The sequence below is a fragment of the Myzus persicae genome, unplaced genomic scaffold (genome assembly GCF_001856785.1).
Source record: "Myzus persicae strain clone G006 unplaced genomic scaffold, MPER_G0061.0, whole genome shotgun sequence".
NCBI lineage: Eukaryota > Metazoa > Arthropoda > Insecta > Hemiptera > Aphididae > Myzus > Myzus persicae.
This window is the reverse complement of record NW_019104044.1, coordinates 370,880-397,626: the sequence shown is the minus strand read 5'-3', so window position 1 is coordinate 397,626 and position 26,747 is coordinate 370,880. Positions and strand designations below refer to the sequence as shown.

At 34.9% G+C, this 26,747-nt stretch overlaps 1 protein-coding gene across 1 annotated transcript in view; it reads right to left on the bottom strand.

The window, feature by feature from the left end:
- LOC111037960 (neuronal PAS domain-containing protein 4A-like) overlaps positions 1 to 26,747 on the bottom strand; it is a 136,921-nt gene that overhangs the window by 34,844 nt on the left and 75,330 nt on the right. Inside the window, exon 4 of the mRNA XM_022320838.1 lies at positions 6,931 to 7,020. Within this exon, the coding sequence (XP_022176530.1) occupies positions 6,931 to 7,020 (90 nt within the window). The remainder of the gene's footprint in view (positions 1 to 6,930; positions 7,021 to 26,747) is intronic.

Here is a 26,747-nt window from a genome sequence, read left to right as displayed (position 1 = left end):
CAATATAATATAACCTTTGACTGCAGCGGGAATTCGTCTTGTTAGCGTTCGATCACGTACTCGCGGTCCAAGGTACCGCTTTGGATTTTACACGTTATCGCGTATTACACACACAGCCAAGTATGTATAATATTATTTTTTTATTAAAATTCTAATATGATAATACGACCGTAGTACTGTTGCAGGTTAATACACATAGGTATTAGGAAGGCACCTCCAAACCCAACCTATGCCTACATATTGTGCCGACAAAGGACGTTGCGTACCGCGTTCTTGCAGTATATACGCATAATATACTGTTATACTTACCAGTTACCGCGGTGAGACCGTCATCGTAAACCGGCAATTCGTATTCTCCACTGGTAGTTGTGGTATGCCTAGAATGACAGTCAGTATGACAGTCCGACCAGCGTAATAATAACACTCATCTATGCGTCCGGTTACCGAAATTTGCAACCGCGCGTTATTTCAGATTCAGTACGTTGTCGAGGACTACCCTCTACAAATAACGATTTCGCGATAGTGACAAAGACTCTCAACCGCCTGCAGCACATCGTAAGCGTTACCGTAGCGGTTATCCGTAATAATCATATTACCTACAGTATTTTGTATAATAAATGTGTATACGTATATACGTTATATTATACCCGTTTAACGTAAGAGACTCATTATTTCAAAAATAAATATTTATACAAATATTTTTTTGGAAAAAAATGTATATTTTAAAATATATTCTATCGCTTTTATATTTTTAAGTTTTGTATTCTTTTTAATGAAAAAAAAACATTTTATTCCTCCTAAGCGGAATATTATTAGTAATATTTTGATCTATAATATTCAAATTTCGGACAAGTTCTTAGTTTATTAGTTAAAACTTATAAGTTAAGTTTAGATTAGGTAGAGGACCAACATTTTTGGACCACTCAAATATGCTCATCAAAATTTTATTGTAATTACTTATTATAACTCATAAGTTACTCATCCAAATTTTTTTATGTACGAAATAGAGATAGGTACTTCAAAATAGATATTTCTAAAAAAATTTAAAATTTTGTTTGACTGCTTAAAATTTATAAAAAAATATTTTCAAAAACGTTTGTATAGTTTAAGAAATAATGAGTGTCTTACGTAATTTGGATCACCCGTTATAGGTACAGGTCAAACAATTAGTTTCGCCGCAAGTTTGGTAAGAATTATAATGGATCTAGCCATGTAGGTATATCATTTTTATGCAATATCTATACCCTCCAGTTGTATGTACATCGTAGCATTCGGATAACCATGCAGTATGTACACCAGTATTATATAGGTGTGCGATGTGACTATAGGTCTCTATATAATATAAAAGATAATTCACACCACCCACCGCCGGTGATAGTGGAAGTATAACGAAACATTTCAAAAAGAGATGAGATAAGATAAAACGATCAGATTTTTCGTACTTATAGTATGTTTACCGTGTTATCTAAACATAAAACACTGCAATTAAATTATTAAAAATTCTATACATTTTAAGCGTAAAAATTATTAGAAAAACTTTTACATACTGACGTATGGGTACATATAGGTAGTCGAGCTAATTTAAATGTTCACAGATAATCGCTTGCTCGTGATGAAAAATAAAAAGTCAGAAGAGGTGCTCGGACGTTTGCTACGTGTATATACGCATTATATAAGACTTAATATACTATAATAATATAATATATATAGTATACCTTCATTTATGGATTCGATCTTATTACAATATATTATATATATTGTAATTCAGTTATACAGTATAATATTATATATAAGCGTGTTTGTGCGGGGGAGGTAGCGGGGAAGTGAAAGGACTCTTCTAATCCATAGAGTTCGAGGGAAGGATACAATTTTTTTACTCGCGCCATTGAGAACGTTGCAGCAGCGGTCCTTGTAGGAGATGTAAAAAATGCGCATTAAAAAAAAAGAAAGATGACTGTACAGCGATAAGGCGCGCACACTGTATAATATAATATACCATATTATGGGTATACGCGTTATATACGTATATTGTTGGGCGACGATTTATGGGTAAGAAATCAATAAATGTCGTTAATCGACCGTTGCGCCAATGTTCGGTTTCAATAGCGACGCTCGTACACATATAGGTATAATATATTATATATATGTGTATATAAGAAATAACGTCGCGCCGGCCTAATGAACCTTATCAGATGGCAGTGCTCTTTTCCTGCAGCCGACGAAACTTTGACCGCGTTCGGCATTCGCTGTATCTCACGAAAACGTCGCCATCATGTAACACAAAAATGTACGAAATCGTCTAGCTGGGCGTTAAAGTCTTTTACTTTCTAAATGAAATAAGAAACAACTGTTAAAAAACGAACGATAAATTATTATTGTGAGTATGAAAATGACAAAATCATCGTTAGCCGTAGGTGTCGTTCAGAACTGTGTATTACGAGTATATAATATTATGTATTATATATATATTAAAGTTACAATGTTCAATGACAAATTCACGGGACGTGATTCGATCGATCAGTTGTCGCGGTAGGTATTATAATACCTATATTTAGTATTTATAAAGCAAATGTCATAATATAATACGACGCTAATTCGTTCATCAAACGACATGACGTGAACGTCGTAAAAACATCCGGGCACTGCACGTCACATTGTGTAGGTATATAGATTTGATGGCATGCAGAAACCGATTTGAGTAGGTAGGTGTTTATGTAGAAGTATTTGTTTATTTATCTGTTTTATTATTATTATTACACATATTTTTCTGTTCATAAGACTGGTGATTTTCTCTGTCAATAATACTTCTTTTTTTTTGATTAACTTTACTTTTTTAAATGTTTTTATTGTAATATATGTCCACAATCATTATAAATTATAGTACTCTGTTGATTTATCTAATATAAAAGTAATTCATGTTTATGAGTTAACTTCAATAATATACATATAACGAGAAAGCTGATTATTGAATTAATTTATGTAAATGTTATCAAAGTCGAATTATTGATTTCTGTTTTGTATGTTCAAAAAGGCATAACGCTTAAGTTATAACTTATAACTAACGGTTAATAATTATGCAGAAGGTGGGCGGATATGTACGAGGACGAACACGGTAAAACACCCTGTATACATAATTTGTACACACTACACATACATGTGCAGCCTGTTGCATTTGTACTGTAAATACCATAAGGTGCTCATACTGCCTGACGTATACGTATAATCAATAACTTAAAAGTAGGTACATACACACGCACGTATATAATATATACATTTATGTTTGTGTTTAAATAATAAATATACATAATAGTACGCAATTTGCTCACAATTTTTAGCTGAATAACCGTTCGCCCTTGGCATGCTCCAAGAAAACACTATAAATATAATATTACATACATACAGCAGTGGAACATATGTACATATACGCAGCTTGACCTACAAATGCGAATTATTGGTCGTTAAACAAATTATTTTTTACTGCCGTTTTAAATGTAGATCATGAGAGATAATAGAATTTAGTATCATTTAATAGTAAAAAATTACGTTATTTTTATGGCACACAAAATTTTCGCAGCGCAGCTCACCGTCGTATACTGTGATTTAGGTAGGTACCATAAACCTGCGACCTGTCTACCTAAACATAATGTTATATTCTTCTTATCGCTAATCTAATAATACTATAATATTATATGTAATATATTAATTAAACGCATGCGTACAATGCCTATATTACGTGTTATGCCACATATATTTTAATGTACAATAGAAAATGGGATATGAGTATGATATAATATCACAATTATTACATTATATAGGTACGCGTGTATGGATGATAAGTCTCGAAGAAATGTGGGAAGTGGCGCGGAGAGAAACGGGTCAATATAATATTATAATATTATTTATTATATATTTTCGGAGATCACTGAAGCGGCTGCATTCCTTCTCCGTATTATATAGACGTTATCACGGTGGAAAAAAAAAATAAAACAACAACTACAAAACGAAATGCTTAGTTATCGATTCACCAAAAAGAAGAACACACACACGCCATCTCACCTATCGCGTCTACAGAACACATACGGGCCGTGCGAGACGTATACTCGAGACTACGCGGTCGATAATAATATTATTATCGAAGGCGATCGTGCCGGTGAGCGTTACCGGCTTTTCTCGTTAAGTAGGTGTGTGTGTGTGTGAGGTGCGATAACAAGAGGGCGGCGTTAAGCCCCTCGGAAACGTTCGGATGGATTAATAACGATAAAATAAAAAGAACGGCGTCGTCGTCATATATTATACATATATACTATTGCGTGTCTGCTATTAAAACATAATATATTTTTCTAGATTCGTTTTCGTATACCATATATTATATTATATCGAACTGCGCGTGCTCACACATCTTTCCACATAATTCATAACACTGGCAACCTACATAATATGTGCATTAGACACATGCGTTAAGTCGACTTATTCCGCGGTGAGTACCTATATTTTATCATATATAGCTGGTACATATTTTATATTCGCACCTTTGTGCCATTTTTCCGTGCCATCAAACGAACACACAAGATTTCTATAAAATAGTTTAATTATATACTCTGCGTTCTGTACTTTTGCTCCAACATAGCATGGGTCATTGAGCGTCATTGTTTCGGATTCGAAACGGATTTCACAGTGGACTTAATAATAATGTAATACTGTATTTGAGCGCACTATTATTGGACACTGGTCTAGGGCCACGCCGCCGACTTTTATATTTCATCTAAAAAGATTTTTTTTACGACAAATTTAAAGATACAATATTACAATATAATATTTTACGTTAAATAACTTACGCGAGCGTGTATTTATATTTTATATTATATTATTATATCTGTAGGCGATTCGGTCGATCGGCGCGTGCGGTTTACGGTAGGATTGCGAAGAGTAGGCCGAACGCGGGCGCGTGTAGGAGTGAACGGAGAACACGCTGCAGGTTTTTCGGTTGCCTTCGGTTTAATATCCTCTAAGTAGTGCCCAATCAATGTTTAGTGGTTTTTCATATAGGCTTCGGAGAAGCAAAAATAAAAAAAACAAAAACAAAAACGAATTAACTTTCACCAACCTAATAAGATACCGACGTTCGATATTATTATGCTAATTGAAAATTTTAACAATATCTCACTATATATGCTATGTACTCACTACGCATACATATTATACACATATATTATGTACGTACCGTGTAGGTACAGCCAGCCTCTGAGGAACGATGCCCTCCCCGCGAAACATCGAAATCGCTATGAATTTTATATGCATATATATATGACGTAAGGTCGGCGTTGTACTGCTGTGGTGGTAAGCCGCATATTTTTCGACTATTGATATTCAATCTCATATAATGCTGCTCGCACCCGTTATTATATATTAGGTATATATACATTATGACTATTCGAAACCCGATGGCGGTTTTTGATTTTCGCGTGGGCAGTCATTTAAAAGCAATTGTTCGAGTTACTGCAGCACTGTGGTGTATCGGGTCTTAAGCATACCGCTCGTACCGTATAGGTACCTCCTAACAGTAAAAAGAAATTAAATTTCAACGAGAGTCCGAAATGTTGCACAAGCCTTTAAAACAATATTAAATATTATAATGTAGATCTAACGATTCCATCTCGTGGCATATTACCCGCAAACAAATAATTTACTGTCAGATATTAGAATAAAATATTATTATCATTATTGGTACCTTTTCACTCATGTACCGCGTTGCATCATGATGGCTTACACCGACGATTTTCCGGCTGAAAGTTATTATAAAAATTCGAACACTGCACACGATGAACGATCAATGGTTTTCATTTATGTCATTATATAGGTATTATATAGCTATTATAGCTGGTATGTATAATACAGCGTAACCGCCAAAGTCCTAGCATACAATATACATATTATATTTATATAATTAGAGAGATACTCGGGTGTGTGTGTGTGTCTCGTTGGTCAAAATAAATTATAAATATTACTTCGTCATCGTTCGCACTTTGTGCGCCGCTGCCATTGCGAACAAGATAATATACTTGCAGTGTGTGAAAACAAAAAGATAAAATATATTTATAAAAAAAAAATAGCGTTGGTAAATTACCAGTAATAAATTATCGATACCCGTTTTTCCATTAACAGTCGTAATAGAGGTGAGCGAGCGAGCGAGAAACACTGCAGCAGAGAACGGAATCAACGGAGACGGAGACGGAGACGGACAGTAAAAAAAAAGCACATTAATAAATATTATTATTATTATAATTCCGGAAAGTTGCTGCAGTTTTGGTATCTCGAAACCAGCGACACATGTACGTATAATACGCGCGCGTACGTACGCCCGGGTGAAAGGCGTGGGCGTCCGGGCAGAGCCTACGGGCTAGCAGTGACCACAAAACCCGTTTTCCAATATTTTTTTTCTTTTTCAAATCATAATTATTGTATAGTTCTCGTTCTTAATATTTTTTTAAATGCGTACGGACATGGAAATCGGACCGGTCTAGAAATTAGGTAATTGATTTTTTTCTTTTTCGTTTATAAACCTATATACACTATATAGGTACGCATTATGTAGGTATACCTATATATGCGTATAGGTATATTATAATATCGGTTTGAACCCAAAAGGTCAATAGTGTTGTGAAAGACACACATATATGCATATGTATAACAGATATAGATATGATTGGTATACCCATTTGCAAAATCTAGAGTTTCTAGTTTGGCTATATCCGAGGGAGAAAGTCGCGTAAAGTATTATTAATAATATAGAGCTTGCATGTAACAATAATATAATAATGAACCTATTCAGGTTTTTGATTTTATTCTGACTTACATACTTGATAACATAAATGCTAATATTACAATACTCTCACTTTAGGCACATATTATATATCGCGGATAGGTACTTACCATCGAGTGGCCCAAGTATTCGGCGGCGTTATCCGATATGTATAGGAGCTTGCCGTTTTGGGTCATCATCATCAAGAATCCGCTGAGCGACTGAAAAAAAAAGTAATTTCTCATGTTAAATACAAAATAATAATAGTAATAAAAAAAAATATCAAAAGTATAAATTTTTATGCAAATTACCATCCGCATACATCTATACGTGCACGTTAACACACTATAATTGTCTGCGGGTCATTATGCGATGTGTATATTTTCGTGTTGTTTAATTTTTTTAGTATTCACAATCCAACCGTATACGGTAGGTATTCGAGCCGTAATAACTAATAACAAGGGGTCACCTATAGACATTTGCGTCTTTCCACGGTCGTCGAATGTTCCGGTCAAGGACAACATTTTTGTCGACAGGATCGAAAATCTGTGTCGATTTGAATCGAAAGTGCTTATTATACTATACTTCATCGAGTATTATGAGTATTGTTATGAGTATTATGTTCACAATCTGTTTCCCGACAAATCTGCTATAAAATGGATTCAATTCCACGACATTGTCTACTCTAAGTAGTAAGTTCCCGTTTCTGCGGGAGAATTTATCGGATTCGCTTGAAAGCGGTAAGTAGGAAAGGGTGAAGGTTTTCTACTCGTCTTCGACAACTTATGACCATTTTAATTATGTTTAAAATTATAAAATAATAATTACTGTTAAGTATATTTTCAATATCTGTAATTAAGACTGTATAATATCGTTATCTGGCGATTAGTATCATTGTATCAATCATGAGTATATAAATATGACAATAAACTGTTATCACAAGCGTGTTTACATACTCTGGCGATGGCGTACATTACGACTACATACGATGTACATTTGTATTGACTTAAAACTAAAACTAATTTGTACAGGTTTTTTTGGATAGAAAACCTAATTCATAAAAGGAACTTTCCAAAAAATTAAACTTTTAGCAAGTTCAGCGAGATGGACAAAATCTAATATACCTATCAAAAACATAATATTAAGATTTACTTAAAAGATACACTGTACCTATAAAAAATACTTAGGAAATTGTAGACTACTTCTTAAATTGGTTAAATTTTTTTTTTTTGGTTTGTTAACTTGATATGCAGAGTGCAGTGACCAATATATTATATAATTATTATGTATACGTACATGGATACTCAAACGATATAATCGAAATCTTCTATATCGTTACTCGTATTTATTAGGGTCAAGCAACTTAGTTTTATGAATTTAATTTTTATTAATCGAAATTATCTATATAATGATTTAAGAATAGTCGCTACATTTACTATTTAGTGGACTATTATCTACAATTTCACCACAGGTCAAAAATGCAGAGGTCATTTATTATTTTTGGGAAGTATGTTTATTATAAGTAGCCTGTAGGTAATTACTAATTAGGTATATACAAATAAGTAATAACATATTATATCCTGTTAAAAAAAAAAAAAAAAAACACAAAACGAGCTTTAACTAGACTCCCAATTGATGCATAATGATACTAATGACTAAAGTCAGTTAGAAATAACATAAATAATTTTAAAACCATAATGGATCGTTAGGACCAAAAATATGAATGCAAACAAATATGGTTAAAAATAAAGGTCTAGGCCTTAAATGTTTTTAAATAATATTGAACAAAAACGTTTATCGAGCTTGATTTCCTCTTTTATTTCTATTACGTAAATAAAGTCCATATAGTCTGTACCAAGATTGTTTATAGTTCATTGCTGAATTAAACAAATTCAACTAACCACAATTTACAAGCACATCTACAACACAAGCAATTAAAAAGGGGTAATTCTTGTTCATCATTATTATTATTTTTGTTATTTTTAACAAACTAAACAATGTGTTATTAGGTATATTATTATTATTATAAACGTTATAATTCAAAATATATTGTTCTTTAGTTCTTATACTATTTTTTTATTAATATTGTCATTTGTCAACAACTAATCTAATGTTTATTATTATTAATTTATTGTGGCCATAAACTATCATTAATGTACCTATATCAAAATTGTCAAAATCACAATATAATAAATCCGTGGACCGTATAGATGTAGATAACCCAGCCTAGGAACATCGTTTATTGTATATTTATAAGCGAAAAAAAGAACGGTTATTCATTACAATATTATGTACAGGATAACGAATTAATAACCGTTAATAGTTTTTTAAAAACAAAAATAAAAACGAAAATACCGATTCCGGCAGGTACGGACCTACCTGCCTACCTACGTATTTAGTTATTAAATACAGCTATAGCGAATAATAATATCTACGTCTAAAAAACATAAAATAATCATTTCTATAATATGAACTATCGACAAACGATTTTAAAGGGCTTAAAAAATTACAAACCGCACTCGCGATGAGGGCTGTATGTACGGCAAAAAGGTTTTTTCTATAATTTCTTAAATAGTTAAATGTAATACATAGTATTATTGAACAAAACCACAGCAAAGCAGCAGTGTAGCTTAGTGCGTAGGATCTATCTATTAACATGCATTTTATAATAATATTGCTATTTATAATAATATTTATGAAGACGTCCTCGAGTTGTGCAATAGCTTAATAATATATCGGCTCGCGTACGGTACATTTATGCGTACAAAAGTGTTAACCGTTTTGCGCGAATCCGTTTTTAAGACTCGAAGATATACGCTTAAGATTAGGAAAAAAAGAAGAAAAAGAACCCGTTAATTTTTTATAGCGTTTAAATAGTGTTAAACCGAGAGGACTTCAGAATCGTGTGTATATATATAATATATAGGTAATATTTATGCGCGTGTGTGTGTGTGTGGGTATGTGTATGTACACTTAAATAATTCAAAGACCGATGACCGTGTACCTATACATACATATATATATATGTATACATTTAATCTAACAGCGTCGAGCGGTTTACATGGTCCTTAAGAAGCGTATACTGTGCAGTCTCGTCGCGGAGACGTCTCATTTTCGGATCATCTTCGTACGTACATAATAATATAATATATACCTATATACAAGTACGATAATACGTTATAATATATGGTGTATATATAGGTACGGTTAGGATATAGACTTGACAGGTTGAACGGCGGAGGTGAATTGAAGCGGTCAGACCACTTTCGTCTTAAACCGAGCGGCGTAGGTATAATATAATATATTGTATATTATAATACCGTACACTACCCGTATACCATGTAGCTGGTAGGTAAGGTTAATAATATTATAATATACGTGTGCGTACGATGCGCGCGCGCTGCCAGAACCATTATTTCCTCTCGGGGGATTTCCTGCATGTCGCCGCGGAAATAATTACAATAATATTATAACCTACGTGGCTACGTGCCTACCTATATAATAATAATAATAATATGTGCGGTATTAATTATTACGATAATATTATAAAATATACCTTAAATCATAATAATATGCAAACGACGCGACGGCAAGAGACGGACTTGCGTCCCTCGGGCCCTGAAGGTGGGGTGGAGGCTATGCGCACACAAAGCGAGCAAATATTTTAATATGACGAGAGAGAATAATATATACTCGAGCGAGGAACGGTATCGCGCACACGGATCTATCGCATTTTTAATCGTCGTCCCCCGCGCGAGGACTATACTCACCCACGTAATGAGATTATATTACGTTTACGTTGCTTTCCGATATCGCCGAGCGTGCGATAAATCAACTGAATAGATCGGATGTATCGATTGAGTTAAGTAGGTATAATATATAGTAATAATGTACATTATCGTTAGTCAACACCGTAAACGATGTTTTTTGGACGAAAGTATAATTTGTTTCTTTTTCATTCGGTGACTGTACCTATGTTTTTTATTATTGTATATACCTAATGATTACCTATACTATATTACTATACACTGTGTCGGTTTGGTTTGTGATTGAGCCCCTACAGGCTCAGCAATTTTTAATGAGCCCCGACGCCCCGTACGAACTTTAAAAAAATGCTTTTTAATACGACACAAGAAAAAATATGACCAACTATGTTTTGCACATTTTTTACCTACTGTACGTGTTAAATATTAAATAATATATTGCTACCTATATTATTGCAAAAAGAAAAATCCGAATTCAACAAACATAAATTACATAAATTAAATACATTTTAAATTATTATTAAAAATAGAAGTTTTTTTTAAACTTTCGCTCCATGATCCTATCAAATTAATAATTTCATCTCTGTGTAAAAATTGATCTATGGTGTATTCTTCATCAAGCGCAGACAATTTAAATGGTCCTGCAGATATTGTAAGTTTGTCGAAGATCAGCTAAGTTTAGTTTTGAAAATGTTAAGCTTTAAATATATTTGTTCGCACTTACGGCTTGTGTGCACTGAAGTACAAAAAAGTATAAGAACGTATTTTGATGATATAATATGCCCAATATTATGTCGAATAAATCAGACGCCGCTGTCGTTAGTTGAAAAATAATTTGTAATGACCCACTCGAGAGACTAATAGGCCGTGATTTAAATATTACATGTATATATTTTCAGTTTGTCTGTGGGCTCTCAATCTTGACAAATATCCCAGTCCCCGGGGCCCCCGGCAATTGCCGTCGGGCAGCCGGGTGGGCCGGACCGACACTTCCTATACGTCATATTATATACCTACTTGTATATTTTATAATAGGTACACAGCGCGTTATAATATTATATATAGTTTGAATTTTTACGGCGACGGAAAGCGAAAAAAATCCAAACCGGATCGAAAAAAAAATATGTGCCGTACCTATATACTATTTTATACATACTTGCGGCGGCGGACACCTTATTGACGATCTATCGCGCGCGTATACCTATATACAGTATATAGTATCGTTGGAATCGCGCCAGCCAGACCCGTGTTTTCGTATTTTTATAATAATATATATTTGCCGTTTTTTTTTATTTTTATTTTACTCCTCCGTTTCTTTATACGTTACCGTACCGGTATACGGTATACCTATACGTATACTATATTATATGGTTACGCGACGAATGCCGGCATCATGTCACACACTCACACGCTCGTTGTACGCGGAGAAAAACTTTTGCCGTGGACAATAATTTCGTATTAAATGTACAATCTGTAGGTACTCTGTATTCTTCGCGGCAAACGCTGTCGTTTGTAAATCGTTTACCTATAATCTATATGACACATAGTACCTATTTAATACGCTGCACAATCGACTCATATCGATCCGACGACCATCTGAAACGTTTTCTGGCATTACTATACTATATTATAATACAACCATTGATTATCGATCAATACATTGTATATAATGCATTATTATCATCTATGGGTTTCCGGAAAACACGAGAAATAAGAGTATATTTAAGTGGACGGCTCACCTATAAAATACAATATTAAAGTAATACACTAAGGGTAGCGCAAGACGTAACTAGTACGTTTCTCCCCTCCACTCGAGCAACAGGTGACTGTTAACGATAATCATGTTGATGTAATATGATATGTCTACGATATATATATATATACACGACCTCATCATAATATACCAAACAGCAATTTGAACGTGAAAATAAATTAAATACGTCTGCATGTAATGTTATTTTATCGATTTCGTCTCACTGTCTCAAGTCTCAATAATAGAAAAAACTATATCTATACGCGATTATGTTAGCCGCGACGTGTGTCCACCAGCCGAATACATTGATAGTATGACCGTCGGCCGTCACCGAGAGTCGTCTATAAGGTTGTGTTATATGCCGTCTTATAAGGTTATGTCAGTTATGTAAGGCCTCGTGGAGCGACGCACTTCGTGGGCCCTTTAAATATAGTTTTAAGTTTTGATTTATGATTATCCAACATAAAATACAATATACGTAGTATTTAAAATGTATGTGTGGTTCAGCATACAACAGTTCAAATATTTGAGAGTTAATAACTAGGTAACTAAACAAACACACCAGTGTATTTATAATAATATATTATATAATAGTATATTGTTATGTTGTACTAACGAGTAACCGTAACGAGCTTTAATACTATTATGTTTCACGAATTACAGAGTGTTGCGAACAAGTTATTTTCATCTAATTTTGACGCAAGAATGCAAGAATCGTATGAAGAATTGCATATTTTTTTTAACATTTTGAATACATATCTAACGTCAAATAATTATATTTTTATTTCATAATTGGAATAAGACAAGTATCGAACAAATTATATTATTGACAAAACATTATAGAAAACAAATTTGTAACATATCTACTACATGTGATACTTAGGTATTTTTTTTTATAGTTAAAAAAATGAATAGTAGAGGGAAATATTTTGTTTAACAAGCGATACATTTATAGCCGCACTATTCACTCGCAAATTTGATACTACCTATATCTAGTTTTACCGAACTTACTAGTTATAAAAACGATTTCGATTCGAGAACCGTATTTCTTAGACGTACCTAATCTTAATATTTAAATCAAAAAAGGTAATACATTTTTAATAAAACTTAGATTTATGTAAGCTAATATAATATACTGTTATTAGTATAACTAGTAATATATTTAAGAAAAAAATGTTTGGCATTCCACTCTAATAAACTTTGTTGTCAAAGCGAAATGATCAATAAAAAAAAACTGGTAGTAACTATTCAAAAACGTTAAGTATCATGTGAAAAACCGAATACATACAACTATATTATATACTACTATAAATACGAATTCGAGAGTCTTATCGGCGATAAAGTTATTTTTGTTATACCTATTAGAATAATACTATATTGATACTACGTTATATTGTTGTTATTACGATCCAGCTCGTCGTGTCCGGCGTCGGCGATCGGTCTGTCACAGCATCGAGTACGGCCGGTATAATAATATTAGTATGTGTTGCACACTGCGGACCGAATGTCAAATCGGACGTGGGACCGGATCGTTTTCTCTCGTGTACGCGACCCGCGAAGATCACAATCTTTTCCGAATTAACCGGCCAAAAGTATTATTTAATCGCTGTATAATATATAATATTGTTACTATTACTATTATTACGATACACGGTGTATAATATTAATATTTTATTATAGCGAGCACGCGCGGCGCGGCGGCGGCGGCGTCGGTGACGACGACGACGTTTTGACATCGCGGTCGAGCGCATGTATTATGATTGATGGTCGCCAGCGCGTCACTCGGGGCGGCCGCGCTTGTATTAAAATAATATCATAGCAACGACGACGACGACGACGATAATAATAATAATAATAATAATAAGCAGAGCGCCTGCTCTCGTGCACAATATCATCGTTATTATTATTATTATTATTATTATTATTATTATTATTATGCATTCGTACAGGTAATTTATATTATATTATAATAATAATACGTACTTTACATACAAGTATTGAAGTATGTACATACACATAATATTATAATATAATATGTGTGTGTGTGTAATAGGCGTTATGTGCGAGACTGACAATATGTGTCTATAATGTAGGTATGTAGGTATGCGATAGTCGCGTGCCTGCGAACTTTGAACTACATAATATATAATATTATAATATGATATTATTATTGTTATTATTATTATATCACGGCGCTGAGCTAACATATTATAAATCGGCCAATAATAGTTGGTTTGCGCCCCGCGGCGGGACTCGGCCCCGGACAATACCCGTAAATCACAACGACCGCGCGCGCGTGTTGCGGAGGAAAACACCTCCGGGGTCGTACCGCGGGTGACCCCTTTTAGAAAAAGGTCCGTTTAATTGCCAACCCATTAACGTGTAGTTTATTGCAAACAGATTTTACTCCAAGAGTCTCTCTCACTCTCTCTCTCTCTCTCTCTCTCTCTCTCTCTCTCTCTCTCTCTCTCTCCCTCTATCTCCCTCTCTCCTACTCCCTATCCCTCTCCCTCTCTATCGCTCTGTATAAACGTATCCGATGACCGATAGTCTCTCGGTCTATATGTTTGTTTTATCTTACATCCACTGCTCGTTATTCGTCTTTATTTTTTGTTATTGTTTTTTTTTTTTTTTTTTTTAATGAGCTCGCGCGATGATGAGTTTAGCTCGTGGTCGGACGATTTATGACCCGAGTGAAGGATCGGCGGAAAACATTTTAACAACCACCGCCTGTGTGGATGACGACCTACCTTGATATACATTATAAGAGTAACAAAAACAAATGACCGCGAGGCTTGCTCGAAACGATATATATATTATATAATACATATAAGTTTTAATATATATTGTGTACACCGCCTCTGGAGCTCGACTATATATGACCGAAGACGACAAACCACAGTAACATAGGTAACAATATTAAAACGACGATAATTGGGCGTTTAGTTTCGACTGATGTCCGTGATGTAACAACCCATGTGTGAACCGATTAGAGAGACGTTACATATTAAATTATTATAATCTAACACTATTTAGTATTTTGTCACGCACACCTGATCGGTATATTAAATTGGTATTAAGTAAGTAAAAAAAAGATTAAATCAGTCGTTTACAACACACTAGATTATAATATACATGTGTGTATACTGGTACGTGACCATCATTGACCACAATTATTATTATATAGGTACCTCTACATGATATTATATTATATTTTATTAATAGTCTGATAACAGTTTATGTCTTTATTCCGTATTCGTAGTTATTTTTTTCGAAAATATTACAGTAAGCGATGATATTATTGTCGATGTTCTACAGTACCTACCTATATGACTATATTATGCTCCAACTTTAAGACGTGAATTAGTCGACGATTTATTCTTTTCACACCTAAATAATGATGAGTACTTAAATTTACCGAGTATGTAAAATATTTATATTTTTGTTCCTACTTATGTATTTTTATCAATTTATTTTTTCTTTTATGTTTATTCCAAAAAATGTTCAATAATATCTAACTTCTATAAATGTCTGCATTTTATTGACTACTGTTGTGTGTAGAATAGTATACATAATATAATATTTTCTCAACAGTCATATTATTATTATAATTGTTTCGTTTCATCGGATAACACATATCTATGGACTATGGGGGGGGGGGGGCTACAGCTGTTGGTACGTATCAAAACAAAAATTGACCGTGTAGTACATCTATAACACGACACCTAAGCACACATGCGTATACTGCTGCAGGTTACAGCGACGGCGACGTAACGACAATTGTCGTAGGTAGGTACATAAATTGAATAATATTATTTTTTAAAGATGAAAGAAAAACACACGGTGTGGATCACTACGGGACTAAGTAATAACCGATGTAGGAGGTATGTATTAGAATAGGTATATAAACCAGTAAAAGTAATAAAACTGAAATTAAAATAAAAACTATTAGCGAGAAATAATGATTTTTCTCTACGAACCGGTTAGCGGTGCCAGTGTCAAAGAGTTATACATATAATTAGCATACTAATCATAATAATAATAATAATGATGAACGTACGTACGAAGGTACTCGCTCGAGCTATGTATACGCCATAAGTACACCACTCGAACGTAATTAAGGTATGAAAATATTATCAATGTGCAACAGCGGTAAACACAACAATATTATTATACCATATAGTTGGTATAACATTAAATGCGGGATGACCGGTGTTATAATATCGTATTGAGATTATTGTTGTTATTATTTTTTGTATTCAATTTTTTCCCCGAGACGTGTCGTACCCACCTCGCATATGTATATATATGTACTTGCGCTTGCACATGTTATAGGCGTAGTATAAGAGGTTTTTTAAACGAATAATAATTATCATGAATCGCTAGAGATACATTTGTCACTGGGGTAATTGGAGTGATGTTTTTGGTTTTGTTTATTTTTGGGGAAGAAGTCAGTGACTTAAATCATTTCAGTTTCGTCAAAATTTAAAATTTATTTTGTTGCGAAACAAACCGAATGGTTATCAGAGGCAATAAGTATATTATTAAAGCTGATAAAATAAAAAATAAACGAATCTCAAAATCAAATACTTATACGTACCAACACAATTATTGTCAATTACAATATGATTACTTTGATATGATTTGCTTTCTTAATTATTTCTCACATAATTTTCATGTAACCACATAGATCGATGAAGACCTACAACTTTACAATGTTGGGTTGACATCGGGTTTTAACTGCAGTATCCAGTTTGTTGCGTTTATTTAAAAAATATGACAGGCCAGAATATTGAGAAGTGGAAAGTCATAAAATTAACCATCGTTATTGGTGTGTTTGTATTACTCATAATATACATTTCAACTGAACCAAAACGGAAAACGGAATTCATATGTCTGCTGCTCCTCAGTAGGAGAAGCAGTTCAGTTGTACATAGTCAAAACACATCATGTCTGTATTTTTCATAATTTCGCAAGATAATAATTCTTTTTGTAAATTATTTCAGACTTAACGTCGCTGCAGTGTAGTGGCTGTGCAGTGTGCACTCAACTAATGAAATAATAGCTTGATTCCAAAGAGGATTGGATTGCAAAATTCAGAGCGAATCGCTACAAAAGATTAGAATATGCATAAATTATAAAAGTACTGGTTTGATGAGAATGTTGGTTACTGTTTTTTGACATTGTACGACTAAGTTTACTCGGTAGAAATTCGTTGGGCAATGCATTTCGAGCTCGATGGGATGGCTTCTTAGTAATAATAATAATAATAATAATAATAATTGTTTGTGAAGATCGTTACCGCTTCACGCGTACACGACGCTGCACCGGTACAAGCGGTATTGTATATAATATAGTGTCCTCCTCGCGCATTCCGTCGCCGCAGCGATAACGAATCTCCGTACGCGGTTCATCGTCGGCGCGCGCACGGTACTCGGTGGTTTCGGTTTACGCGCCGTACAAGGTGTCGCGAAGCGCGCGCCAACTCAATACAAGGTTTTCCAATACGAACTCGGGCGAGCGGTCGTCCCCGTTATTTTTGTTATTTTTTTCTTCAAACGTTTTTCCCATCGACGGCATTATTGCGCGACAACACTTCCTACAAGTCGTATTTTATTATAATTTTTTATAAAATGAAATAAAAAAAACGGTTATATTATAATAAGTATTAATATTTACCCATTTCTTATATATTGGGATCGGTGAAATGATTAAGGCACATCCAGAGGTACGTCGTGTAACGTATCGTGCGAGAGAGCGCGCGGTAGTAACTCAACGGTTACAACTGATACCTACGTCCATATTAGTTTAAAATTTGAGCTATGGTCAATTCTTGGTTTACTCAGTTCTAACTTGCTGCAGGTATGCTATGCACGATACCAAAAAAGTCATGTCTAATCATAATGTTTTTTGATCGACACGACACGACACACGACTTAGCTGTGAATGCAGATTACTTGTGATGACTGAAAAGTACTTTCCACGGTTATATATATGTGACCATTGCAACTGTGGTATTAGCCACTATAACCATGATCTACCTTAACATTTTCAGTTTTCTTAATTAATTAATTAATTAACCCAAAAATTAAACCCTTTTTAAGCCCATGGCTTATTTAAGATGTTTTTTTTCAATCGAACCCGGTGTCTCACTTTATCATGTTATGTTACGTATATATAAACGATGGTATGGGTGGACTTTTGATTTTATTTTTTTCACCATCTTGGTGAACTTAATCGAATAGTACTGAAAGACAGATGGTTTGGCTTTCGATAACATCTCATTCGATGGCACATTTAATATAGTTATAATATTATGTTCTGCATATTATACTGTTCCAAATCGACAAAGTTGAATGCACCCAACTGTTGGAATGTATTTAACTTAAAATTGTTTTAAAAAAAAAAAATGTCAAGAGCAATGAAAATTCCTTATCGTTATTCCTCCGATAAGGAAAACATATTATAATATGAAACAATTTTTTCAAAAAAAGTACATCGAATGTTGCAGCATTACGATTTTGATAGTTCAAATCAGAATTAACATTACGATTGTCTGAGAATACGAGTGTCCCATTAAAAAAAAAAAAAAATCACCTCACATAATATTAAAATAATAATATGTATGTATACAAGACGCATGCGCGGGTATATAATAATATTATACGTTTATCTAACCTACGGCTGCAAGCCGGTCATCGGGGGCGGTGCGGGAAAAAAAAAAATGAATAACGACCCGCAGCGTCGTCGTCGTAGTATCGAAGTCGTAGTACCGTCGTCGTAGTCGTACTCGTCGTCGTCCGTGTGTCGTGTTCTTCTGCCCGGGACATAAATCCAGAACCGTGAGAACTGTATCCACCCACCGGCGGTGGCGCTGCTGCTGCAATCGCGATGCACTCTATATAATATTATGTGCACACACACACACACACACACACACACACACACACACACACATAGTATGCAATACACGCGCACTGCACCGGCTGCACTGTATATGTGGACAGGGAGGTTCGCGCGTCCGGGTGTCCTCCTCGTGTACGCCTTGTATGTGAGTTGTACGCGCGCAACCGCGATAAGAAATATTTATATAGTGCACGCGCAGGACTTTCGTTTTCATGCGAGTTCACCTTTGCGAAAACCAAAATTACACGTTGCAGTATGCGATTTTCACGCTATACCGTGGTATATATAGCTATACTGCAGGTAACGCGCGTTGCACTTATGTGCGCACCCAACCCTGCAGCACTCGTGGACTACGACGCGGTCCAATGAGAATAACGCACTGGACGGCCAATAATATAATAATACAACGAAATCGCATGTGATATTATACCTATACGCACGCAGCTGCATAATATATTATGTGAAAAGAAAGCCCACTCGTCGGCTGCTGCAGCGGCAGTCCACCCCCGCGGTTATAACCGACGCATCGGTATAATAATACGACGCGTACAACGGTTACGTTTGGTACCTACCTATATATATATATATATGTATTTATACCGCACCGTTGCCGGACGACTTCCGTAAACGTCGTACTGCAGCCGCCATTGGCTGTGTATAGGTACACACACGGTTCAGTAGTACACGCGGAAGACAACAATAATCGGTTTGCGTAATCGCGATATTTATATTATATATTATTATTATTTTACGAACGTCGTCCGTTCGCGTCTATGTATTATTATTATTATTATTATTATTGTATTCGGAACGCTATCTCTTCTTTCTATTCCATAACGTAACGAGAAAATATAAAGTATTTATTTTTCGCCATTTCTCTTGGAGAATACTTACGCGCGCGCGTATACGAGAACCTTGTGTTTTATCCGTGCGCACATCGTAAATTGTATTTTTTAACGACTGCGACATGGTTAACGGTCGACCGTTATTGACGTGTATACCTAATCGTCTGCGCTTGAAAATCGTGTTTGCCAAGTATAATAATATGTATACCTAACTATAATAATATGTACGTCCGTCGTATACATGTACCGATACCTCTCAAAGGGGGCACAATATATAAACACGAATTAAAAAACGAACCCTATTATGAGCATATATATATATATATGACTGCAGTTGTTGTTAAATAAATAAATAAAAAAAAAACAAGTAACCTATGTCAACGCTATGCTACCTATAACGGATTATTTAAACGGAATATTATTGCACACTAATCGATACCGTATTGTTGTAGGTGTACCGCCGCGGAAAGTAATCGAACGCAAAAAAAAGTTTTCAACAAAATGATTGTTTTTCGAACATTTTATAGTGGTTAAATTATAATAATAATAATAATAATAATAAAAAACAGAAATAAAATCAAAAACTAATAGGTATGACGTGTAGGTACATTCAAATAACGCATATCATTATAAATTTATAACACAGTGTATGAAATCACTGCAGCGGCGATAATAACATACAACCTGCACTCTGCAGCAGTACTCTTATGTATAGGTATACTGTATAAAGTATATAATGTAACCAATAACCACCCCCCCCCCCCCCCCACATAATATGATATTAAGTATGCGTATACATACCAAGAGCAGTATACATTTTGAAAGGTACGAATTTTTTCCTCTTTTATAATAATAATTACGAAATCATATAGTCAAACGGGTTTAAAAAAAAAAAAATTTTTTTCGCATTTATAGTTAAATAATAATTACCCACCTACCGCCCAGAATAGTGCGTTTTATGTTTTTACCAAAACACATCTGAAAATTCTGAAGATAACCGTATATATAGCCGTATAGGTACTGCAACTGCATTGCCGCGGATGCAGCACACTGCAGCGCAGCAGCCCCGGATATACGTTGCCCAACAATAACGCATTGTAAACCTACACTTATTATTGTTATTATTATTATATAATGTGTACATATATGTAACTATTTTTATGCTCGCGTACACCTCGGGCCAAAGAAGAATCCGACGTTAGCCGCTATATACATAGAAAGATATGCGGATCTTCCTCTACGTCGTATTCGTATATATGTATAGAATATAAGTAGGTATATACATAACTCGGTGCATACCCAAACCCATATATATGTGTACGTACCGAGCCCGAGGCCCTCGTAAACCAGATCGATCCATAAATCGTTATTGTGGGCGAAACAATACAATATATATACATAATATGCACTTTATATCGCGAGCGTACGTCCTATACAAATATATATATAAATGTATAATATATTTGCTATATATACATAAATGATATGTCTATATATCGGTGGCGCGCGCGTCGAGGACCGCAAAAAACGCGACGAAGACGACGACGACGACGACGACGATACCTATCGATCCGGGAGAACATCTGCGACGCGGTATGTGTTATAAACCTATACATATACATATTTGTATACTACTCTCATCCACAGCGTGTATGCGATCCGATTTCGCTTGGATTTATCGGCAGGCCGTTTATTATTTCGACCATATTATTATATTATACCTGTATGCGACGACTACAATACAAGCGTAGAGTGCCTATATATATATATATATATATATATGTGTTTATATTTAATTACATAATGTAACATAATACATAAAGACTTCACGCACCTCACGTCGAACGGTATATCGATTTTTTTTTTGCTCACAAGCGCTGTATGCCTGTATAGGTACGACGGTACGTAGGACCGTATACCGCAGTGATTTTTGTACAATAATATATATTCATGTTCGTATTATGGAACGGTAATTATGTAGTGCAGAATGATCAACCAATCATGTTGATCCTCATTTTTTCACGTAATAATGAATTTAGTCTAATTCTGATTTTTGGAATTTTTAAAAATATTATACTTTAATTAGGAACACATTTCATATTCTTGAGATTTTTTTTGCTAGGAGTGAATTGTAGCAACACAAACTTCTGTTTTAAAATGAGAAACCCACTCTTACCGTAAATTATTAAGTGGGTACTGCAGGGTTGATGTGCCAAATTCATAATTTGAACGAGTAGTTTTTCGTTTATTGAAGTATTTATAATAGCCCATAAAACGGGCTTAACATGTTTTTTAGTAGATGTAAAAATAATATTGTATTTATAAAACTTATTAATTAAACTTGCTATTTTTATAAATTATAAATATTGATTGATAGATAACTAATATAAATTACTAAAATTACTATGTAGCCGCATATCCTCCGAATTAAATATCATTGAGGTAATATATCCTTGATGCTCAAATTTTTAAATAATTAAAAAAACGGTTTGTTCGAATTTCGTCACACTTTCAGAAAAATTGTCCTCTAAATCAGCGTTTCTTAAACTGTGTTCCGTGGAACCCCAGGGTTCCGCGGAGGTCACTTCAGGGTTCCCCGAAACTTGTGGCTTTTATTCAAAATTTTAAATGTTGACACATAATTATAACTTTTATTGCAAATATTCCTTACATAAAATGACGCATTGAAAGTATTGAAACAATGTAGTGGTTCTAATTGTCGAGCTGTAATAATTTATTGTTAAGAGCTCAATAAAAAAAGCTAAAAAAAGTTAGGGGTCCACGGTGAAAGTGCACATAAAAAAGGGTTCCACGGATAAAAAAGTTTAAGAAACGCTGCTCTAAATAATTTACTGTAACTTTAGTTGTAGTTTGAAAAACAGAAGTTTGTGTTTCTACGGGAAACTCATTGCGTAGTACCAACAAATTCAAGAATTCGAAAATATAATAGTCAGGTAAGTGGGAAAATTTGAAAATTCCAAAAATCATATTTTAAGTAACGATCATTGAATTATCGAAGAAAAAATATAAGAGGCTAGCCAGCTCTTAGTGAATCGCCCTGTATATTCTAAGAAGAGGTGTTTGAGGTATCTTCTTCCTGACGACTCTATATTGTATATAATATAGGAATTATACAATACATATCAAGATTCAAGGCGGATGATGTTGTGCAGTTATTTTGTGCTCCTTGTACATACATAAAATATAATATTATATACCTACGCTAATTCGCGCGCGAAAACTTCTATCCAGATTGCCGCGGGCCACGCTGCGTCGTCGACCGTTTGACGGACAACCCGACGACGGCGACGACGAATGCGGCGGCGGCGCGCTTATTTTTTCCTTTTCCACTCTTCTCCTCTCGCCGCCGACGGACGTTGACGGACACGGCGGCCGATTGTAATTGTACTGTCCTCTGCGGCGGCCCCGTTACTATTTACCACCACATTTTATTCGCCGCCGCCGCCGCCGCCGCCGGACAATAACGCGCGCGAACCGATGAGCCCGGCAGATAAGACGCGGACGAGCGCGTTGAACGACCGGCCGCCGCCCCGATCGGCAAGTGGCCATCGGTCGCGGACGGGAGCGCGCGCGCATTCAGTCACTGCGGGTTTATGTATAGCTGGGCTGCGGCGGCGGACGTCCCGGAGACCCGCGACGGCGTGGGCACGGTCACGCGGGTGACGCGGCGCGGACTGACGTGCCCGTTTTGAGTTTGACGACGGCGGCAAGCGGGTGGTGGGTGGCCGAGTGTGTGTGTGTGTGTGTGTGTGTGTGTGTGCAAGTAAGCCAACAGACTGCCGCGAGTTTACAATTATATGATACAGCTGGTTTTCTTCTTATAGGTTTTTGTAACTCGACTTGCCGGGGAAAAAAAATGATCAAACCGTATTATAATCGTCATAAGATACTGAGCGATATCGGTGCACAAATGTTGGTATTGGGGTAATAAGTGTGCAGTCGCTGTCAAATCGGCATCGATGTGGTACCTCGGTTTGTGAATTACCTATAGGCTATGATAGTGTCGATCGACAAGATGGACAAATACACCTGTTGCGGATTAGGTATATTTATATTATATTGGTATAGTACTTGGTATATTTTCGAACTACTCTCTAAGCTTTACCGAGCTTTCCCAGTGATTATCAACCTTTTTATATCACAACAAGCATATTTTATGGAAATGTTGGTAATTTTCTCATGGGTACCAGCTAAGAGAAAATCTGTACTTGTATTGATTCAAATTCAAAATGTTTACGAGGCGACAGCCTAACAAGAATTCCAAAACAAAAACTATTTTTTCAATATGGAGGGTCTTTGGAGAAATGAACCTATATTTGTGTCTTTCGTATGGTCGTCTGAGCGACATAATAACTATTCATATCATAATAATAATATGAAGTCGAAATAAATGAAGAAAAAAACTGACTATGCAGTCGGCGAACACTCGATAATAATAATAATAATTATATTATAAACAACAGCCAAACTTGATGGATTTCGCTAATAATGATTATATACACGTACCGGCGAGAGTACATATTATATACAAATATAATGTGTCTATCCAGTCGGCGAACAATATTAATTTTGAAAATAACCTTGAGGTGTAGAAACAACTAGTAACGCATATTAAAATATTATTATAGTTGCTGCTGCATGCAGTGTGTATATTATCTTTGATGATGATACCTTCGTCGTCGTCGACGCGTGGTACAGTAGATATTCGATAGATGCGTCACGGTTAACGATGATTATCAATTTTCGATATTGAACATACGGACGAAATCAAATAAATAATAAAATTGCGAAATCCTAATAAAAATGTGTCGATTTCGCAATGGTCACCGCAGTCGACTGGACTACCGAGAGAGTGACGACAGTATACAGGGGTAATATTATTATTAATTATCATTAAAAAAAAAAAAAAATTCGCGAAGGCTTTCATTCGTACGACAATAATATCACACAATATTACTATATAGGCTTTAGTCGGGCCCGTTAAATAAATTTAAAACGCATGAACCTCTTTGCGATTTACAAGCGTGTCTCAACATGTGGTACGCGTACGACCAGTGGTACGCTATGAAAATTTTGATTTATAATAAAATGGAATAGAATAATTCTAAACATTTAATTTTCTTTTTGTGCATTAAATGCTTATATATTATTATAATTTTGTAATTCCTAATTAAATAAAACTCAATACACGTAAAATAACTTATAGATTTTTGATGAGCAAAAAAAAAAGGTTATTTGGTCAAGTGATTTACACCATTGCCGGATATAATTTATACTACGATCTAATGATAACTCTCTTGAACATGATTCGAGTTTCTATAGGATAGGGTGGGGGTTCGGGCCTCGGACCCTTGCTGTAAAAATATAATATAATTTAATCTCAGTTACGACACGTGACGATCGGCTGCGAGTCCCACGTTCGGCCCAGAGGATTCATCGAACACGCGCACACAATATTTTTGTAATGCTATGTCCAGGAAATTCGATGACGCGCCTCTCCGATATCTTCGGAACCGACAATTATCATTTCCAATAATAACGTTTGACTTACCTACGCGCGTCGAAACGTTTGTTAAAAACAATAATATTATAATGACACGATGCGTTATAGTAACGGTCGGAAATCGGTTTCGAAAGACCACCACGCAAACTCGCGTCAATACATTATAATAATAATGTATTGCGTTATAATATGTTATTTCGTTAAACAGTCTGTAATTATCTGGCGGTTCATTGTTGTGATGTCCCGTCACCGCCGTTCAGTTATAGGTACTAGGTAGGTTATATTATTATACTTCATTACTTCCCATTGCACACGCGCTACAAACTCACGTGCATGTATGTGTATATGACGACAATAGTTGCAAAAAACTCAAACATATAACCCTACATAATGTAATATACGTCAAGACGACTACTATAAAGATGATATAAAGAATATATATTGTTTCAAAAACCGCGTATAATAATTATTACAACATTACATATTACAGTGGCAGATTTAAGGGGGGGGGGGGTGCTTAGGAGCTGAAGCAAACACCGTCCCGAAAATTGAAATCTCTTAAAATTGAAAAACTTAGGTTTGAGATAACACGTAGAACTTAACTTATATTAATTCTAAGCTACTTCCAATAAATAGGTCAAATTTGTTTTTACCTAAAATAACCATAAACTGTGTTGTTCATGATAACTACTTAAGGAGCTTTATTACCAACATAGCACCCACCATAAAAAAATCCACGAACCACCACTAATATTATGTAAAAATGTTTGTCTACTTAAGCCTGAGCTTGTGGAAGAGACAAGAATTCATACAGCTTCCTGACTAAAAATGGTTCTTATTTAGGTGTAACTTTCGAAAGTAAGCATATTAATCAAAAATGTGACTAAGAAAATTTACCAAAAATATTAAGATAAATATTTAAATTACTTACTCACATTTTTCCCGCACAAAAACAGTATGATATTCAAGGAGACTTGAATTTTTCGAATCTTCGTTCAGAAGAATGCAACAATTAATTTAAAAGCGAACATTCGAAAATCAAAACAAAAAAACAAACAAAATCATTTATAAAAAAGAAACCAACAAGTAACCACCACTTCTAAATAGTTTGAAAAATCACCTAGTGCGAATACGTCGATATACCACTGTCGCCGCT